The sequence below is a fragment of the Trichechus manatus genome, unplaced genomic scaffold (genome assembly GCF_000243295.1).
Source record: "Trichechus manatus latirostris isolate Lorelei unplaced genomic scaffold, TriManLat1.0 scaffold00021, whole genome shotgun sequence".
NCBI lineage: Eukaryota > Metazoa > Chordata > Mammalia > Sirenia > Trichechidae > Trichechus > Trichechus manatus.
Window position 1 is genome coordinate 11568506 of NW_004443957.1, and position 17926 is coordinate 11586431.

At 47.1% G+C, this 17926-nt stretch overlaps 1 protein-coding gene across 2 annotated transcripts in view; it reads left to right on the plus strand.

Moving 5' to 3' along the window:
- Positions 1-11455: 11455 nt before the first annotated feature.
- TNN (tenascin N) overlaps positions 11456-17926 on the plus strand; it is a 78671-nt gene continuing 72200 nt past the window's right edge. The window contains exons 1-3 of one of the 2 annotated variants that reach the window (XM_004372842.2): positions 11456-11888; positions 13280-13654; positions 14347-14610. In XM_004372842.2, coding sequence (XP_004372899.1) covers positions 11480-11888; positions 13280-13654; positions 14347-14610 — 1048 coding nt within the window. In that variant the 5' untranslated portion in view covers positions 11456-11479. The remainder of the gene's footprint in view (positions 11889-13279; positions 13655-14346; positions 14611-17926) is intronic. The other variant, XM_004372841.2, reaches the window with a different exon arrangement.

A 17926-nucleotide genomic window follows, 5' to 3' on the forward strand; every position in this document is an offset into this window, starting at 1 on the left:
CAGAATTCTTGCTTCCTCTGAATGCTGTTGCACTGTGTCTTACCTCTGATGGCCGTCTCCTTCTCTTTGTGTAGTGCTGATCTGGATGTGTGACCTGCCTCCTTTCCTTTGATTTTTTTCCCTCAAACCAGTCAAAAAAGCATCTGTGTAGTAGAAGGCACAATTTAAGCCTTGGAGCCATGAAGGAGGATTTATATAAAGCAAAGAAATAATCTAATATTGAATGGACATTCTTGTTCTTAAAAGCAATATAACTTCTAGGGAATACCTCACTGGCCCCCTCCTCCTCAGGCCCTAGCCTCTGCCATGATGCCTCACCATCTTCTCCTCCACACACAATCTTTTCTGTTTTCCAACTGACAATTCCTATTCAATTGTTTTGAAGTTTTTTCTTCTTTTTTTAATTTGTTTCATTGCAAACCTATCCTTAGGATCTAACCTTTCAGATCACAAATATTTTCCTAAACAAAGAGAGTTACCCCCGTCTTAGGCTGGGTTCTCTAGAGAAACAAAACCAATGAAGCGTATGTATATATGTATATATACACACACACATATATATATGCGTACGTACATGTATATATATATATAGAAAGAGAGAGATTTATCTCCAGGAAATGGCTCATGTTGTTGTAGAGGCTGACAAGTCTCAAGTCCGTGGGTCAGGTGTCAGGCTGCATTGGTGGGTGTCGTTGTTATAGCTACATGTCCTGCACCTAACTAATGTAGACTGGAAGAAGGAGAGGCTGGAGGAAGGTGGCCTGTTAGGAGTCTGTTGCATTGGCCTAGCTATAGGTATTGAGGTATGGTAGATGGGATAATGGACATAGTTGGTCTGAAGACCACTCATTTTGGGGAGAATTAGTGAAAGAGAAACTCGAGGGGGCAATAGGATGCTAGGAGCAGGGGAAACTTGCCAAGTTAAGAAGCAAAGGAAAAAGTCTGTGGGAAGGGAGAGATGTTTGGGGGCTAGTAGACTTTATGGTGACCCCAAATTTACACCATATTGGTCACCTCTGCATTTGGCTGGCCCTGATTCCAGGGAAAGAGAGCAGGACTATTGTGGTTGTAAGTGAAGAAGGGCAGAAAACTTGGAAACCATTTGGATTGAGGTGGAGACTACCAGACACTACTTACCAATTGCCTCTGAGTCAATTCTGACTCATGGCCACTCCATGTGTGTCAGCGTAGGACTGCGCTCCAAAGGGTTTTCAATGGCTGATTTTGGGAAAGTAGATTACCAGGCCTTTCTTCTAAGGTGCCTCTGGATGAACACGGACCTCCATCCTTTCAGTTAGTAGTCAAGTTTGTACCACCCAGGGACTCCACATGTTGCCTAGTGGGGTATATAAGAATAATCAAAAGATGTTAATAACCATAATCACAACAACAATAGCAGCTAAAATTTATTGACTTCTCATTGTGTCCCTGGGATTGGACTAAGCCCTTTACATATATCAACTCATTATAATAATATCAACCATATTATTCCTCTTTTAAAGATAAGTACGCTGAGGGACGAAGAGGTTAAGTGTCTCGTCAAAGGTCATTTGCAAATAGCAGACGCAGGCTTCAGATACCAGCAGTCTGGCTCTAGGCGACCCTCCGACTTCTGGGGGCAACTCTTGGATCCCCCTCTCTCCTGTCCTTGTCCTTCTCCATCTTTCCCTCCTATACCATTTGATGCCTACCTAGGCAAACTGATAATATCAGGGTCCTTTCCACAAGTTGTCGATCTACACTCCAGCATCTATCCTAGGCAGGGCAGGAGAGGGATGGAGGGCAGAGGACAGCAACAAGTGTTGGCCTGTGACCTGATGGAATAGCTCTGGTTCATAGCAAGGGTAAAGATTTGTTCCTCTGATGGCAAAGGAAAAGGGCAGTCTGAAAGGGGCACCATTACGCTTCCCTGGTTATGGAGCTCTTGTGCTGCTGCTGGTGTGTGGGAGACATCTGAGCGGGGGGTCAGCGTGGGCTGTGGGACTGAATGCCCTGGATCTGCTGTTTTTGCCCTCAGCCTACCTTAGAGCCCCTGCCACTCACGGCTGTGAGGTGAGGGCCGGAGGAGGTGGGGGAGGGGGTGGTGCAGAGAAGGTTCTATCTCTGAGGGTCTCTACTCATTTCTTTCTGTGCTAAAGGTCTGTTCACATTTTAAAATTGGTAGGCAATGAGTCCCAGAAATGCCTGAAGTAGGAAAAAAGCAAAAAGACTTTATAAAGGTACTTTCAAACCCTGAGACGCAGCTCCCAGCCAGGAGACACGCAAACCCTTTAATATCCTTATTCTGGATCCACTTAGATGGAAACAGCCTCCAGTATTTTTAGCTGCTGCATAATTGAAATAAAAAAGAAGGGAGAAATGTGTATTTTTTTCCTTTCCTAGTTAGAATAAGAGACTGAGAGAGGAATTTCTCATTATCTCTTAATTGAGTCCCTGCCAGGAAGAGGGGGAACACTCAAGAGTCCCCATTGGCTCCTCCTCTGGCCCAGACAGGATTTAAACTCAGGGAGGGAAGCGGAAGATAGGAGAGAAGGAGGGAAGGACGGCAGCACCAGGGGGCCCATCTCACAGGTGGTGGAAGTGTTGGATACGGTGCCCAGCAGCCCCGGAGGTAAGAGAAGCGCTCCCCAAGAGAGGCGCTCTCTGGAAGGCTTTATTTACCTGTGAGAGGGGAGGAAGGTGGCCAGGTGGGGATGAGCTCAAGGCTGAGGAACGTGGCTCATGTCTGAATATCCAGGCAGTGTGACTAGTCTCCTATCACCTTATGAGAAGTTAAAACTAAATTAGCAAGTATTTCCTCAGGATCTGAGCACTGCATTCTTAGTATTATATTCTGTTCACTGACAGGACTAAGTACAGCTGCCGTCTTACCAGGCCAAATGCAGTCTATGTTGTCTGGAAGTTTCTACCTAGGTTGTATTTTTATATAAAATGTTTCCTTGAAGTCTTGCATGTCTTTTTCATCTTTATTTGTTGGTTTCTTCGCAATGTCAAAGGCCTCTCTTTTTTTGGTAATTTGTCTGTTGTGTCTCACTTTTTTTTTTAAATCCTAAAACAGAACTTTATTTCAGTTGTGATCAGGAACTGTTAATAACTTTCCCCTTCTCTGGATTTTTTGCATATCAATTAAGTTAATGTTTGCAGAAGCACTTGAAGAGCTTGAAGCTTATTCAAACATTTTATTTTTACACATTTTAATTCTTGTTTGCAAGAGGACATCTTCTTTTTCCTAAATTTCTATACTATTACCCTCACAAAGCCTCAAAGAAAACATTAGGAACATTTCAAGAAATGATGTGGTGGACTAGTTTTGGGAAGCTACCTTTTTTTTTTTTTAAATTTTTTTGGTGAGGAGAGAGTGGGGGGAGGAGGGAGAAAGAATGAGTAAATAGGTAGGGTTTCACTTAAAAACATGAAATTGAGTTGTTTATATAAGCATAAAAAAAGAACAAGTCCCAACATAAAAGTAACAAACCACCCACATCTGGATGTGAGTTAGCCAAGGTGCCTAACATCCACTGGGCTCTGGGAGAAGCCAAGGTGTCACCAAGGTATCAGGTGACATCTGCTTAATCAGGACTAGAGGTTGTTGATTGGCAGAGGACAGGATCTTCATGGAAAGAATCAGTGCCTTTTAGAATTTGGATGTTTGTTAGCTGTGTTATCCAGGCCAATGTTGGGAGAAGGGACTCAGGAAGAAATAGAGATTATCAACATTGATATCATTTTCCCCAGAGAGGAGGAAAAAGCCCCTAGCATTTTTTCATACAGCTTCGATTGTCTGAAGGATTGCTATGCCCCCAAGTTTGTGGCCAGCAGCTGGCTACTGACGAGGGAAAATTCAACAGGATGGCTTCCAATCATCCTATGGCTTTCGGTTTCTATTCCAGCCGTGCTCTGTGGTTTGAAATGTAGGGTAAACTAAGGTCTGTTCCTGAGAAGATACTGGAGGAAATCATGCTCAGGCCCATTGGAAACTCTTGTCCATCCACCGCTCATTCCAGACCCTTGTCTCCCATAGGGTCTGGATACAGACATGAAATCATGATTTCGCTCCTGTGGCAGCATCTGGAGCCACTTGTCTGCATTAATCATGCTAAGACCTCGAGCCCGATCCTTGGATGGGCAGGAGGCTCTGCCTGGTCCCACCACAGTACTCTCACTGTTAATACCATGAGCCACCTTTGGAACATGTGCTGTTGGTCTCAAAGAGAGACCTAGTGAGTGTGGGGGGCAGTGCAAATCCTTGGAGATTATCAAAGCCTCCCACACCTGATATGTGGAAAATCGCATATCAAACTAAAGAAGGGAATCAATTACAACTTCGGTTATGTGCTTCTGTTCATTATCATTCAGTTGAAGCTGTTTGTCATCAGACGCTTCTCACGCCCATGGGGAATAGGGCTACATGTGTATAAACTAATACTTCATCATTCTGGAGATTGGTGTTTACCTGGACTTGGGGAAGGAAAGGCTCTGAATTTAGGCCCTTGTGTCTATTTTATCTTCTCATTTGTGCCCCATGGAAGCTAAGAGAAGGTCTTTCTGTGGGAAAGTTATTAATTTCTGGGGTAAATTGGTATCTTTGCCTGATGTTCAGGAAGAGCTTATAAAGCACTTAGCACAGAGCCTGGCACACAATACCAACAAACAAACCAGTTGATTCTGACTCATGGTGACCCCATGTGCGTCAGAGTAGAACTGTGCACCATAGGGTTTTCAATGGCTGATTTTTCAGAATTAGATCACCAAGCCTTTCTTCAGAGGTGCCTCTGGGTAGACTTGAACCTCCAACCTTTCAGTTAGCAGCTGAACGAGTTAACTGCACTACCCAGGGACTCCTGGCACAGAATTGTTGTTGTTGTATTGTGCCGTCAATTTGATTTCCAAATGATGGTGATCCCGCGTTTGTTACAGAGTAGAACTGTTCCGCTTTCTTGGCTGTAATCTTTACAGAGGCAGATTGCCAGGACTTTTCCTCCACAGTGCCACTGAGTAGGTTCGAACCACCAACCTTTTAGTTACCAGCTGAGTGCAAACTGTTTGCACCACTCACATAATTAGTGTATAGAAAATGGCAGTTACCATTATCATCATTGATTTAAGCTTTTGCAAGTCAGATTTAGATTTCAGGTGACAAATCAAAACAACCAAAGAAGCCTGTGGCCACCCATGAGAAGGCGATTAAGTGCCGAGACTGGGTCAGGGATGCTATCCTTTATCTTTTCCAGCTTAAGGTGCGTGGGCACAGTTCTTCAGGAAAAGGGTCACTGCACGGTGATATGAGAGTCGTCAACAAGGAATTGCTCACTGGTACATCACACTGACCTAGGAGAGTGAGGTGCAGAATGTTGCCTGGAATGTGGCCATATTGACTTCTATCACATAAAACCAATTTTTCATTCTTGCCCACACCTGGCTGCCTTGTATCCTATATGGAATGCCTGTGCAGAGAGTTCAACGTTGCAGAATAGAACTAAAATGTTCCTATGTACTTGGTTCAGCTGGGGCTTGGCCTGGGAGAAACAGTACTGCTTTGTACAGCATATGCTCTTACATACTGAAGGAGAAAGAGACAGGAAGGTGAAATCAGTCTTCTAAGGTCTCTCTCTAGTCAACGTTACGCTGTGCCAGGGTAGATTCCTCAGCCATCTGAGAACTTGCTCTCCTGGACTGAAGGATCAGAAGGCCCCAGAGTCACCCAGCACCCGGGTTGTAGACCACTGGCAGAAGTGCTCTGAGAGAGTTCGGGAAAGGAGTGATGAGTTTGTGACATTTGTGACATCAGTCTCATCCCTAGCCACCAGCCTCCCTCACTCTCCTTCACAGTTCACTGATGTCCACCCTGTCATTTGGGGACAGAATAGCTTCTTAAGTGACTCCTCTGGAAATCCATGATAGTACAGTTTTTCTAAAACCTAAAGCAGTGCTCTCATTTGCTTGTGGTTAACTGCAAAGGCAGGATGAGGTAATGCGGGAATCAGAGAAAGCCCTGAATTTAAGTATAAAGATCTATAACAGTGGCCAGAAAATGGCTACCACTCCCTTTGTGTAAGTAGTATTTTTTATTCCTGACCCGGCACTTGTGTCCTTCTTTGGAGAAAATGAAGTGAAATAGAGACCTTCCGGAATTCAGAGGTCCACCCTTCTCCTTGGCCAGGGCTTGACTGACATCTATCCCTGCAGACAGAAGTCTCTGTCTGCTTCTGTATTTCCTAGGAAGGAAATTCTCCAGCCTCTCATGAGAATGTGACCAGGACTTTACCTCCCTATTGGGGAAACACTGATTTATCTTTCCAAGGGATTAGACCTGGCATAGCTCAGAGGAAGCACAGGCACAGGATTTAGTTACTGATTTATTAATGTTTAACTGAACACCCCTGTGTGCTTTGCGTTTCCTTTATTTTCAGAAGAATCCCTCTCTTAAAAGAAATGGCAGGAAAGAGGACATTTGGTCATTTCTTCACATGTAGTAATCTTCTCATCTTCTAATCTTTTTTCATATAGCAGAAGGATGAGGAATACAGAGGCAGGGAGCAGACCAACCTGGTGTTTGATCCCAGCTCTGCCACTTATAGCTGTGTGTCCTGGGGCAAATCACTTAACATCTCTAAGCACCCTTAAAAAAGAATGATATTGACTCCCAGGATTTTGAGGATTAAATGAGAATAATATTTATTAAATGTTTAGCACAGTACCCAACATTTAATAAACACACACACACAAAGAAAGCCAGGGGCTAATATTTAATTCACAAAAAAGCAAAACAAGGCAGCATTTGTCCTGAGTCTTAATGGGCCTCACCTTCCACTTCCCACACCACCCAGCACCCACCCCCCACACACTTAGAATTAAAGACACCATCAGCATCAATGAGACAGAGGTTCTTGGGGACACCTAGTTTGCTTCTGGGTATCAGGCATGCGTATTCCATGAGTGTATACCCGCATTGCCTTACACATTCTTGCAGCATTTACCCCACTTTCCATGGAAAACTATTCCTCAATACAATAATCATTACCATTTGGAAACTCATTATCCTGCAGTTTTCTTGGTGAAGTTCGGTGCCCAGCTTCCTATTCCCCACCTCCCCTCCCTTGTAAAACTCTGTCTGTGGTTTGTTGCTCCTACTAGAAGAGTTGGTGAAGTTATCCCTTCCCGAGGCTATTAAACAGGGAAGAGGGTTTCTCCTGCCACGCGGTGGAGAGAGAGCCAGAAGGCTTCTCTTCTTGCTCATTACACTCGACAGAAGGGCTAGGTGGAGGGTTTCAGCCCTCTCATCTTCTTTCGCGTAATCACCCTGCCCAGGAAAATTTGACATCAATGTGTGGAATCGAAGAAGCTGTATTTAGCAAGGGCATCTTGTTACAACTCAGAAGGACAGGCGACATTGAGAGCTCATGCTAGGCTTCTGGGGTTTTTCATTTCCAGGCTTCAAAAACAAACAGGGTGAGATTGGACTCTGGGCAGCCTTGCTGTGGTTTATGGCAAGAGTCTGTGGCTTTTTTGCATGAATTCAGAACTTCTCCAGAAAACCATCTGCACTCCATTTATATCTCGGAGAATAATGAGCCTAGGGCTGGGAGATGGGGCTGGATGGCAGGGAGTGGGTAGAGAAGTCTGCTTTTTTAGCTCTGTTGTTGCCCAGAAAGGGGATTTTGGACAGTGGGACCGTGTGTGCTGCCATGTATGTAGTAGGCCCTTTTGAAATCAGTATGTGTTGCTACTGTGAAGGGCAGAAGAGCATGGGGTTAACGGCTCAGGTTTTGGAGACTCTGCACCTGAGTTTCAATCTGTGGCCTCACACTCATTAGTTGCATAATCTCGGGGCAAATTGCTTGATGCCTTTAAACCTCAGATCCCATCTTGGGGATTAAATGGAGAATATGTGTGAGATCATTTTATGATGGCCTGAATTTTTAAGACAGCAATCAGGAAATACCATTATTTTTATCTTATATTTGCCTTCCAACTCACTCTTCCTACCTCTCCCCCATCCCCCAGACAAAGTCTGAAGCAGATCCTAGAGCTTTTGATCAGGATTTTTATATAGAATCCTTGATCTAAATGCTCTGCAATGGTAGCCGGGCACCATCCAGTTCTTCTGGTCTCATGGCAAAGGAGGCAGTTGTGCATGGAGGTGACTGGACATGATTCCATTTAGGGAAAGGTATCTTTATTTATCTGGAGCTATTGTAGTTCTCTCTGGTTATGAAATGGCCTTGTTATGGCAGATGCCCCGTACCCAGCCCCCCTCTTTTGGTTCTCAGAGAGTTCCCATTTTACTTGATGGCACCTCCTCCTATAGTTGGCCCACTGGACCAGTGCACTCCTGCTGAGCTCTGGGGCTTCACCTCAGCTCCGGCCTCCAGCTGCCCTCTGGGATACTCTAACCTGGCTTGCTTCTATGGCATTGACTTGGTCTAAGGGACAATGTATGTGTCCTTGTCTCACTAAACTCTGGAGTGCAGGCCTTTTCTGCTGTGACTCCTTTCACTCTGCCATGTGACCTGTTCCAGCCAAACTCTCACCTCTGAATTCCTCCAGACCAGAGGCAGGCCCTGGTCTCATTGCTGCCTCCTCCCACTCCCAATAAACAAACAAACAAACAAAATCTCCAGATACAGTATCTCTCTTTAAAATGTATGGACAGCAATTACCCCCTGTCCAAATCCTAAGACAACAAGAAATGTTCCACTGACCATTCCATTCCACCTGCAGAGTGTTGAGTCTAGTGCCTGGGATGTACTAAGCGCTCAGAAAAGCTGAGCTGCTATTATTCTTCTTATTATCAGTAAAACATGTTTTGGATAATAGGCCAAGCCGAGAAGGAATGAGTGGGTCAAAGGAGAACATAAAGCAGAACTCTCCGTTGTGCTGCTCTGATGAGTTCACAGGGATGGCAAATCCCTTGGGTACAACATACAGGCCACCTGCCCACACGAGGGCATTGCAGAGGGGCAGATATTTACCAGACTAGCCTGTTATTTGTATCAGGATGTCATATCGCTGTACAGCAAGCACAGGCTCACAATAAGACAACCGGGGTTCCAATCCCAGCTCTGCCACTTACTCGTTGGGTAGCCCCCGGAGGGGACTTGTCCTCTCAGGTCTGGTTTCCTCACCCATTGAATAAGGTAGCACTGACTTTACATAGCAATCCTGAGGATTAATCCCGAGGATGGATGCTCCTGGCCGGCGCCTGGCACGTAGCAGCAGCTCGGCAAATGAACAAACCCCTGATGTTGTTGTTGTTGGTTGTCACAGAGTGGGCTCCGACTCATGGGGACCTTCTATACAAGGGAACAGAATGAATCGGTGCCTGGTGCTGCACCACCTTCATCATTGTTGCTATGTTGAAGTCCATTGTTTCAGCCACGGTGTCAATCCACGTCGCCAAGGGCCTCTCTGACCTTCGCCGACCCTTCACTTCATCAGCTGTGCCCTTTTCTAGCAATTGGTCTTTCCGGATGACATGTCCAAAGTAAGCATGCTGAAGTCTCACTGTCCTCACTTCTAAGGAAAATTCTTGTTGTATTTCTTCTAAGACTGATTTGTTCATTTCTCTGGAGGTCCACAGTATAGTCAACAGTCTTTGACAACACTACAGTTCAAGTGCATCATTTCTTATTGTTATTTTTAATAATAATTCTGCCAGGGACCTTCGTCCTCCATTTCTTCCACTTCCTAATACTTAAAAGAATGTCTGTTAAAAGTTAAACCATTTACACGGTATTAGAATTTGGTTGAAAGACTGTGAAGTTTTAGTCCCTTTCTGACCAATGTAGTTGTCTGTCTCGGCCAGTTCGTGATCTGGCTGATCCCAACTACTGAGTTGGAAAAGAGGCAGCATCAGGTGTGGGCATGTGGGGGGATTCTAGGATGCTAGCATATGTTCTGCTTAACTTGGGTGGTGGCTACATGGCAGTTGCATTTACAATAATTTATTAAGCTGTTACAATGTATGTTCTATGTTCTTTTCAATTCAGGCATCATCCTTCGCAATAAAAACAGAGTAGAAAGAAAAGGAAGTCACACTCAGTAGTTGATTAAAAACCAAACAAACCTTAAAACATTTATTGAACACTTATTATGTCCTGGAGTCTCTGGGTGATGCAAATGGTTAACACCATAGGCTGCTAACTGAAAGGTTGGGGGTTCAAGTCCATCCAGAGGCACCTCAGAAGAAAGGCCTGGCAGTCAACTTCCAAAAAAATCAGCCGTCGAAAACCCTATGGAGTATAGTTCTATTCTGACACGCATGGGTTCTCCATGAGCTGGATTTGCCTTGATGGCAACTGGTATTATGTGCTAGGCATGGTGCTAAGTGCTTTTCACATATGATACAGTGAAGCAGGCATTATTACTCCCCCTTACAGATGAGGAAACTGAAGCTCAGAATAAATAGCCTTTGCAGGGTTATATACCTAGGATCTGTCGGTGGGTGGGTGTGACTCTGTGCCCCAGCCTTGGGAGGCCTCCAAGATGAACCAGCCTTGGGTCCTGTCCTTAAGAGACTTCTAGCCTAGATGCATGCAAAGTGATATGTAACACAACTAAACCATCAAGAAACCACCAGAGAGGGACCAATACACTTCTCTGACTGCTTAGCAGAAGACATCTCATTTCCAGGGCTTGAGGGGGCATGAAAGAAGACTTTATGGAGAAGGATTTTTATTAGAAGTTCTTATATTTTGCTGGCTGGAAAGCAGGGGTCGTGAGAAGGACACTGGCCCTGGAGTCAGTGGACCTGGCTCTGAGTATAGGCTCTGCCCTTACTGGCCACGTTACCCAGGCCAACTTGCTCAACCTCTCCAAGCTCAGCTTCCTCATCTGTGTGAAGCACGGTAGCAAAGTGGTGATGAGCATGGACTCTGAGGTCAGACTGCCTGGGTTCAAATCCTGCCACTCTTTGTTGTGTGCCTGTGGGCAAGTCATTTAAGGTAGCTGTGCCTCAACTTCCCTGTCTGTAAAATGGGGGTAATCCCAGTCATGAGGATTGAATGACTTAATCTATGTGAAACATTTAGATTAATGCTTGACACACAGCAAGTGCTCTATGTACAGTTATTATTATTATTAATAGGAAGGATGATATTAGGGTTGTTGAAAAGACTAGGGATTAGTGGGATCAAAGCCTGGCACACAGTAGGCCCTCCATACAAGGTAGTAGTTCTTATTATTAAAGTGTAGGTGAGTATAGAACTATAAGTGAAGAGAAGACCACCCCAGGTACTGTGAATGGTGTAAGCAAAGACAGGACACAGGAATGTACAATGTGGGAGTAAGGAACAGAAAATAATTTGGCTCAGGTCCTCAGGAGATAGAGGATGAGCTCTTTCTGCTGATTTCTCAGCTTCTTGTGGACTCTTGGAGTCCATTACAAAGGCCAATTTCCCTCAACAAACCTCCATGGCCTTCTTTTGCATTTTCTCTGGACACAGGTCTCCTGGAGGGTCTGCTCCCCATCTCTCCAAGGATGGGTCTCCAGGTTATGATCTGCTTCCCCCTGGGGCTCCTACTTGGCTCCGTACTCCTGGCAGCCTCAGCCCCGGCCACTCCTGAGTCCCAGGGCTGCAGCAACAAGGAGCAACAGGTCACTGTCAGCCACACCTACAAGATTGACGTGCCCAAGTCTGCCCTGGTCCAAGTGCAGGCTGAACCTCAGCCCCTCGGGGATGATGGGGCCTCGCTTCTGGCTCCAGAGGAGGCCGGAGAGGAACAGAACATCATCTTCAGGCACAACATCCGCCTTCAGATGCCACAGAAGGACTGCGAGCTGGCATGCAGTGTCCAGGACCTAGTGGCCCGAGTGAAGAAGCTGGAGGAAGAGATGGTGGAGATGAAGGTGCAGTGTAGTGTCCAGCACTGCTGCCAAGGCGCTGCTGGTGAGCTTGCCACCTAGTATTCATTCAACAAACTTTTCATGAGCACCAGGTGTTCCACTGTCTGCATGGGCACTCTGAGAGTTCCCACCTCTCACTCTGGGTTTTCTCTGGGGAGCTATGTCCTTGCTATTTGTTCATTTATTCATTGGCACAATTTCCAGGAGGCATCTGGAAGCCTAAGCAGGGAGAGATAAGCTCTTGAAGTGAGTTTAGACTCCTAGGTTAAAGCTTCCAAATGAGAAAGCCCCTAGAGGCCATTTTACAGGCAGGCAGCCCAGCCCGGGCAAGCCATTAAATTTTGCCTCCTCTGTCACCAGGAGGTGACATGGGCCTTCACCACTGTAGTGGGCAGAATGACCCCTCTCCCCAGCCAATTTCCCTAATGTCCCCAACCCCCATGCGGGATGGCTCATTCTTTGCGAAGGCAGAGCAGACCGCGGAAGACCTAGTTTGCTGCTCACATTCACTCACAGGCACCTGAGCCATGAGGGGGCTTCTCATTCGAGCTTTCAGAGCAGCAGCCATCTAGAAACGGGTCTGTGGAGATGCCTCATACCCGACTCCAGACTCATAAGCGTTTGTACCAGGGAGTCTGAAAACGCTAGTAAGCCCGTTCCTTTCCTCGTGACTATGCCCTAGTCATGCCTAGGTTCATCCCCGTGGTGAGAAGCAGCTGTGATGGAAAGACAGATCCTAGGTATATAATCCTGCAAAGCAGGAACTGGGACCGAGAAGAGGGCTGACTGACTCCAACTGCTCTTGCTGTATAGGGTCAGAGACGGGGAGCTAGGTTAATCCGCTCCCCAATATCCCTTTACTGAGATTGGGCTGGCTATTTTGTAGCCTTTACAGTTTCATCTGAAACCACTTTCTTGGGCTTCAATTTGGGCTCATTTCACAGGACCCAGCCTTGCTTGATCCAGCCCCATCCAGCCAGGAGAAGCACAAACTCCAGCCCAGCCCTGATCCCACTTGCCTCCCAAAGGGATAAGAAGCCCATCCCTTAGTGTAAGCTGACAGCTGGAATCCAGGCTGGGGCATTTAAGGCCCCTTCATAGAAAGATACTAAATAGATACCACCACTCAGAGGAGAAGGAACTAGAATTCCCGTGAGCCCCTGGGATGAGAAGGGAAAGGGAAGAAGGTTGGTTCAGGCAGCTTTTCATGCACAGACAGGAGGAAAAGTTTGCAAATATCACAGATCACAGCATCTGACCCAGGTTGGAAAGGGCAGACCCCCCTATCTCCCTTCCAGAGCCCCACTCTGCCCCAAAGAAAGAACTGTACAGCGCCCCAGAAATCACTAGACTGCTCTTCCGGTCTCCAGGGAAGGAGGTCCCCGCCCAAGACCCCTCAATCCTCAGCCTACTGTCTTTCCTCCCCCTCCCCAGATCTGAGCCGCCACTGCAGCGGCCACGGGACCTTCTCCCTGGCGACCTGCAGCTGCCGCTGTGAGCAAGGCTGGGAGGGCGCCGAGTGCGAGCGGCCCGCCTGCCCCGGGGCCTGCAGCGGCCACGGGCGATGCGTGGACGGGCGCTGCCTCTGCGATGATCCCTACGTTGGGGCCGACTGCGGCTACCCCACCTGCCCCGAGAACTGCAGCGGACACGGCGTGTGCGTGCGGGGCGTTTGCCAGTGCCGCGAGGACTTCATCTCGGAGGACTGCAGCGAGCGGCGGTGTCCCGGCGACTGCAGCGGCCACGGCTTTTGCGACGCGGGAGAGTGTTACTGCGAGGAGGGCTTCACAGGCCTCGACTGTGCCCAGGGTGAGAGCAGAGATGCGCCATGGCCCACCTGACTCTCATCTCTCCCTGCACCCCTGGGCTCCATCATTTATACACTGTCTTAGGCAGGATCGCAACCTGCCTACTTCTGAATCCGCTGGCTTGTTAAAACACAGATTGCTGGGCCCCATCCCAGAGTTTCTGATTCAGCAGATCTGGGGTGGAGCCTGAGAATTTGCGTTTCTAACAAGTGATGTTGATCTGGGGCCAGAATTTTGAGAACCGTTGGTCTTATGTGATCTAATGGCTGTGTGTGGGTGGGTCAGTACTGCCTCCCAATCAGACAACTAATAAATTCTGGTGGGGGGAGGGATTAAAAAATGGGCCTCCTACGGGTTCTGCCTGCATTCTCCACAGCCACCCCGGTAGTGTTACATATATAGTAAACCAGTTGCCATAGAGCGGGTTCTGACTCATGGTGACTCCATGTGTGTCAGAGTAGATCTGCGCTCCATGGGATTTTCAATGGCTGACTTTTTGGAAGTAGATCACCAGCACTTTCTTTTGAGGCACCTGGGGTGGACTCTAACTGCCAACCTTTTGGTTAGCAGCCTAACCATTTGCACCACCCTGGGACTAGTAGGTGTTCAGTATATACTCATTGGCTATGAATTCCCTCCCCTCGTTGCCCACCTTCTTCACTCCCTTATTCCCTCCCCCGCTTGTTCCTCCAGTGGTCTCCCCCCAGGGCCTGCAGCTGCTCAGGAGCACTGAGGAATCCCTGCTAGTGAGCTGGGAGCCCTCTGGGGATGTGGATCACTACCTCCTCAGCTACTACCCCATGGGGAAGGAACTTCCTGTGAAGAAGATCCAAGTGCCCAAGGAGCAGAACAGCTATGAGATGCACGGTTTGCTGCCTGGAACCAAGTACATAGTCACCCTGCACAATGTGAAGAAGGAGGTTTCCAGCAGCCCACAGCATCTACTCGCCACCACAGGTGAGGACGCAGCCAGCTGCCCACGTGGCCCTGGAGAGGCCCCATTTCAAACGTTTTCTCCCATTGTGCCCACAAATGCACTTGTACTAGTCAGGCCATTGACCTGATTTGGGATTTGAAAAACATGGCTGCTACAATCCTAGTTCCAGAGAAGAGTCCCAGTGCTCTGTCCCCTCTACCTGCTCATTGGGTCCTCCCAGCCAGTGATGGCAGCCTGCTGGATTGGGACTCAAAAGGTCCTCTCTGTCCCTGAGATTAGTAAGGTCTGATTGCCTTGCACCCAAGACAAGCAATCAAGGGATACACCTGTGTCCCCAGACCCTCACTGAGCCTCTGACACCATTCAGCAGGTTGGGATTACAGGGAGTGGAGGTTGGAACAGGGGTTATGCTGAAGCCACCTGTATCGGTCAGATTCATCCCAGCAGGAAACAGCACAAACCAGGTAATGAAGATAATTTAGTTAAAAGGCGATTTATAAAGGTGTGGGTAGAGGTTGGACTAGCATCAGTAGGGAGCCACCCCACCCTGAAGGGGCAAGGAATGGTACCCAGAGAGAGCTGTAGAAGAGAGCTGTCTGATGGGGTGCTTTTGGTAGAAGGATGCAGGAGTCCACCAGGCCCCAGCAGGGAGGGAGTGAGGGGATCAGTTGCCTGACTGCTGTTTCCTCCTGCCCTCTGATGTGCTGATGACTCCTACTGGCTGAACCTATCCAGAAGTTAGAGGGAAAGGGAACCAAGCTGATGTAGTTTATGGAGGTCATCACCTAGGATACAGAGCAGGATGGAAAATGGTGGAGGCTGAATCTGGAGGGGCAAGCAGAGTATCCAGTGTGGCACCAAAGTATTTGGAAGGCTAAGCATCACTGCTTACTTTTTAGAAATCCTTGTTTCATCATGGAAGTTCTTAAAGCAGCTTAGCTCTTCAAGGGTTTGGAGAAACTTAGCCGTTTTTGTGACTCCAATTCATTCCTTCACTCAACACATTTTTATTGAGCACCTACCATGTGTCAGGTACTGTTCTAGTGCTTGTAGAAATGAGCTGCCTCCATTCTTCCCTAAACTCATGGAGAAAGATGCAGAAATACCCAGAGACAGGGCCTTTGGCACTCAGAAACATCAGGCTGCCTGTCTGTGTTGGTGGTGGAGGTAGCGTGGAGTAACGGTGGGTCAGTGTTGGAAAGGACTGTGAGGGACTTGGCATCCTGGGGTCACAGTCTGTGATTGCCTTTGTCAATGTCCTTCAGCCAAAGACCACCGGGAACACCCCATAGTTGAACAAGTTGGGCTTATTGCTTGTTGCAGCAAGGGAGAATGCACACCATGGAGAAAGATGTAGTGTCTTAGTAAGAGAGTGTTAGAAAGGATTTGTTACAGAATTTGGGCTTGTATTAGATAATTTCGGGGAGGGTTATAAGGAAGCAGAGATTTTCTTTGGGTTCCATGCAAGGGGAAGTGAGGGTAATTTTATGCTTGGCTATCTTAAGAGGTGGCACAAATGGTTAAGCGCTCGACTACTAGCTGAAAGGTTGGCGGTTCAAATGCTCCCAGAGGTGCCTCAGAAGACAGGCCTGACAACCTACTTCTGAAAGGTCACAGCCTTGAAAACCCTGTGGAGCAGGTCTACTCTGACACATCTGGGGTCGCCATGAGTTGGAGTAGATTCGACAGCAATTAACAACATCTTAAGGAATCTTACCTAGAAAGAGGGAAGACTAGAGCAAGGCTAAAGCTGTAGTCGGGAAGAAGTAGCAGCCACTCCTGTTAGTCAGGATGGGGATGTTTAGTCATTTTTGTGGTTTGGACAATGTTCGTGTTTCTTTTCTGGGTTCACACATGATTACAGAGTGGTCTTATTTTTATCTTGCTCCAGCGTAGTCGCAGAGTAGCCTTGTCTAATGCTGATGTTCTGTGAAATTGTTTCTATTCAACAGAAAAACACCAAGGCCTAGCTGTGAGCGCCAGGCCAGCTCCCAGATGTCGGGCTGCTTTTCTCTTTTTCACCTTTTTATCTATTGCTGCAGACAGGACAGTGCTCAACGCGCCCCAGGGAATGATGGCATGTGTTCTGAAACTCTCAGCAACCCCTCTTGGTTTCTTGATCCAGGGGCTTGTAAATTCCTACAGCTGTGAAGATTGCCTTCCTGTCTAATCTGATTCAAGTTAAACCCATTCTTATTTGCTCCTCAGGGGACCCTCAAACTGAGAAACATTTATCTCCATAATAATCTGAACATTTTCGGTAACTCCCTGCTTTTCCATTTGGAAAATCCCCCCATTTTCTCATTAAGCCATGTAGAGCCCCTTCTACAATCCTTGAGTCACTTTCATCACTCTTTTCTTGACCTGTTTTGAGTTCCTCAAGGAATTCTTATCTTCACAAGGATTCTAAAAACGGGACCTAAGGCTAGCAGGTGGAAGCCACCTGGTGGGAGGAAATGCTTCAGAGAAAAGGCTCCATGAAGTACCTTATCCACACGAAGTGAATCAGAGGCTCTGGAAGCTGGAGGGATGGATCTTGAGATCCCTGAGTTCACCCCCTGCCTGATGCACAAATTCTCTGAGCCACATCCTTGACAAGTGGTCAGTCAGCCTGGGTAGGACCACTTCCATGGAGGGGAAGGTAGGGCTGTGACCCAGAAAGGGAGGAAGGCTGAGAATCTGGGGGACTTGTCTTCCCTGTACCAAACTTCAAGGACCTGGACGTGGCTATTGGAATTAAAGGGCTCCATAAAGGACGTAGTCCTCCCTCTCCCTTGCAAATCTTCTTGCCTCAATACAGAGTTCATTTCTTTATATTAATCATTATAATTTCGGTTTTGTTTTTTTTTTTGGAGTGGAAAACTCTAGGGAGGAGCGAAACATTTCTCCATTAATACTTTACTATGAATAAATGTCCGCAATAACTCTCCTTCTTCACTGGAAGGATAAGTTGGGCAGTGTGAGAACACCAAGTAGCTGGTGGAAATGCTAAAATTTGGTAGAAGATGCAGGAAGGATATTCAGAAGCACCAAATTAAAATTCACCTACTTTCTAGCTTTGCCTGAGGTTAATCCTTACAGGAGAATTTGAGAGGCGAAGGCTTTATTTTGGGAGACTTAGGAAGTAGCTGGCTGTATTACCAAGTTATACTCTAGAAAATGTGCAATACAGTTGCCAGACTTTACGTGGCAGGGCCTGAACTTCTCATCCTGGGGCTGCGCCTGTGAGGGCAGGACTCTGTAGTGAAAGGGTGAAATGTTCAGTTTGGTGCAGTCTGGGCTAAGTGGCTTAGATGGCTGGACTGAGAGGGGCGGTTCAGTGCATGGCCCATGTCA